Raw genomic sequence first — 2,764 nt, 5'->3', positions numbered from 1 at the left:
GTGATACACACTGCACCCCCTCCCGTGACACACACTGCACACCCCCCTCCCCCCGTGACACACTGCACCCTCCCCCCGAGGCCTCAGAGAGAGGCAGCACAGGCCAGCCAGGATCAGTGCAGCCTAGGAGCACACCGGCTCCCTCACACCCAAGCACACTCTCGCCAAGGCCAAGGGGCCTTCTCTGAGGCCAGGCGCCTCCCCAGGTGAAGGGGGCAGAGTCACCTCCCAGCCAGCCCCTCAGTTTGCCTATCCCGAAGGAGGCTTGCGCCTCTTTGGGGTCCTTCCCATAGCGCCCCTCCCCCAAACCCCAAAACCCTCACCCTGGCTGTTCTCTCATAGAAATGAGGTCCCTTGCCCAACACAGTGCACTGGCCACTGCCCTGCCCCTGGGGTGCCTTAGAGAGAGAGTGGGGCGCCCTCCGCACCCATCCTGGGTCTCAAGGAGGCAGGCGTTGGCCCAGGACTGCCCTTCACCGGCCCTGGGAAAGGTGCGGCGCCGGGCGCCTCGGGGCCCACCTTCGCGTGGCCCTCCTGCAGCCCCCAGAAGTCGCCACCACACCTGGGCAGGGGCTGCAGGGCCGGGATGAGTGGGCGTCTCGCAGAGCCGCTGCCCTCCCCAGGGGAGCCGGGGGCCCGCGGCGGCTCCCAGCCACCCCTCCTGCCTGGAGGCCTCGGGTGACGAATGTCTCTCCCGATGGTCTCGTTACTTATTGATGGCCTAATCCTGCTCGTTAATTCCCCAGGCCTCGTTAAAATTGAAAAGAAGCCGTTTGTGCTTGTCCAAACCCCAGAGCCAGGATGAATGTGCGGGAGCTGGGCGCGGGGGGCGTGGGGGGGCGGCGTGTCCCATTGGCCACGAGGCCACGGGCACGCCCCCCCAGCCCGAGGGGAGGGGGCCGCGCGCCTCTGCGGTTCTTTCCGCGGGAGGTGGGGCGCGTGCGTGTAGTTGAGACCCCGCGATGGCGAGCCCGTGACGCCCGTGTCGGCCCACGAATGCGCCCCGAGGAGTGTAACTGGGGGGCACACACAGACCTTCGGGGCAACGCGCCGAACTCACACCCAACTGCTCCAGACTGTGGAAGGTGGGCGCCCTTGACAGCGTCCAGGAGCCTGTAGTTGTGGGGGGCGGGGTGCAGGGCCCTCGGGAGCCTCACCAGTTTGCGCTGACACCAGTGGCAGAGGCCGCAGAGGACGACAGTGACGCTAAGGCTGACGGTGATGATGGCAGAGACCAGCAGGACATCGCGGGTGGGCGCCCCTGAGGAGGACACGGCACAGGTGAGCCCCTCATTGGGCAGGGTCAGTCATCCTCCTTCAGCCCGGAGACCCCGCCCCACCTCCCCGGAGAACCCCGCAGAACAACCAGCCCCTCCACCGGTCCCCACACAGGGAGCTCCCAACCCCAAGTTCCTCTCCCAGCTCTGCCTTGCTGGGTGGTATTCTCCTGTGTCTGTTTGTTAATCTGTAAAATGGGGAAAGTGCACAGGTTGACCCCTCTGGGGGAGCCACACCACCCCCTAAACTCGACAGCCTCAAAGGGAGAGACCACGGGTGCCCTTCAGCTCCCTAAGAGCCAGCACTGTCTCCTGGCCAGCTTCCTTCCAGCGCCCCCACACCCACACCTCCCCTGAGCCACAGCGCCAGCCCATGCGCCCACAGGTCGTTTTCCTTCCTCCAGTCCCTCTGAGTTTGGTCAAGATTCCACAGCCATGCATTTGGTCAGAGGGGGCCCCTGGAGCCCGTGACAGGATCGCGCCCCTTCAGCTCCACCGTGTGCCTAGCGGGTTCCACACCAAGGCTCAGGGGCCCACCCTTGAGGTGAGGAGACCTTGACATCCGGGTCTCCGCAGAGCCGCCTCTGGCTAGCTGTGTGGCCCAGGACAAGTCTCCTAACCACACGGGCGTCGTCTCGCCTATAAATGTGAATCAAACCTCCTCCCGACCTCCTCACGGGTGGTTGCAAAATGAGCCCAAACCAAATGCCAGGAAGGCAGAACTGGGCAGAAGTGATCATGCGGGGGGTGAGCGCAGACAGGCTGGCCGCGGGCGCTGTGAGGCGTGCGCTGGGATGCATCCTCAACTCAAGGAGACACGGCTTATCTAGAGAGGCGCCTGCGCGGGCCCTTCCGCGCCAGGGACGGTGGTAATTAAGAGTCGACAATATCTGTCTGGCCCGGGTTCCTGTGGCTTTAGCTTCTCGTCTCCTACTTGGCCGCAGGGCCTTGAAGGGAGGGGACAGTGGTCATCCCCAGCTCTCAAGGTCCTCTGGGCTCCCTTCCACTCCCACTCCAGTGCCCTGGGTACCAGGGTCACTACCCTCTCCCTTAGAACTCTCTGAGCGGGCCCTCCCTGGTGGCACAACGGGTCAAAGCACAGCATGATGAAGCTGGCTGCAGCTGCTTTAGCACAAGTTCAGTCCCCAGGCAGGGGGGTGACCACATGGCGCGGCAGACCGATCCTGTCTCCCCGCTGCTCCCCTCAGCAGTGTACTTCATCAATCTGCCTGTCCTGCTCCCCACTCCGTCTCTGGTGAGTCCTCTCACCGCCCCTGCCCCTCTGGCCTGTACCCCAGGTCTGTATGCATAAATAAATCTTTAAAAAAGAATTCTCTGAGCTCCAGCTTTCTCCGCAGCTTCCTAAGCTCCCTGGCCTAGTTGTCATCTGTCCACACACCAGTTTGACTAGTTCACAGCCTTGGCCCCAGGAAGCCCCTGCACACAGTTCACACCATTCATGGTCAACCTCAGGGCCACCGCAGCTC

At 63.6% G+C, this 2,764-nt stretch overlaps 1 protein-coding gene across 1 annotated transcript in view; it reads right to left on the bottom strand.

Moving 5' to 3' along the window:
* SYT7 (synaptotagmin VII) overlaps positions 1-2,764 on the bottom strand; it is a 140,938-nt gene that overhangs the window by 32,810 nt on the left and 105,364 nt on the right. The window contains exon 3 of the mRNA XM_012725155.1: positions 1,158-1,261. Coding sequence (XP_012580609.1) covers positions 1,158-1,261 — 104 coding nt within the window. The remainder of the gene's footprint in view (positions 1-1,157; positions 1,262-2,764) is intronic.

This window comes from Condylura cristata, unplaced genomic scaffold (genome assembly GCF_000260355.1).
Source record: "Condylura cristata isolate star-nosed mole 26May11 unplaced genomic scaffold, ConCri1.0 scaffold00015, whole genome shotgun sequence".
In the NCBI taxonomy this organism is placed as follows: domain Eukaryota; kingdom Metazoa; phylum Chordata; class Mammalia; order Eulipotyphla; family Talpidae; genus Condylura; species Condylura cristata.
Note: the sequence above shows the minus strand (reverse complement) of the source record. Positions and strands in the feature narration are given on the sequence as shown.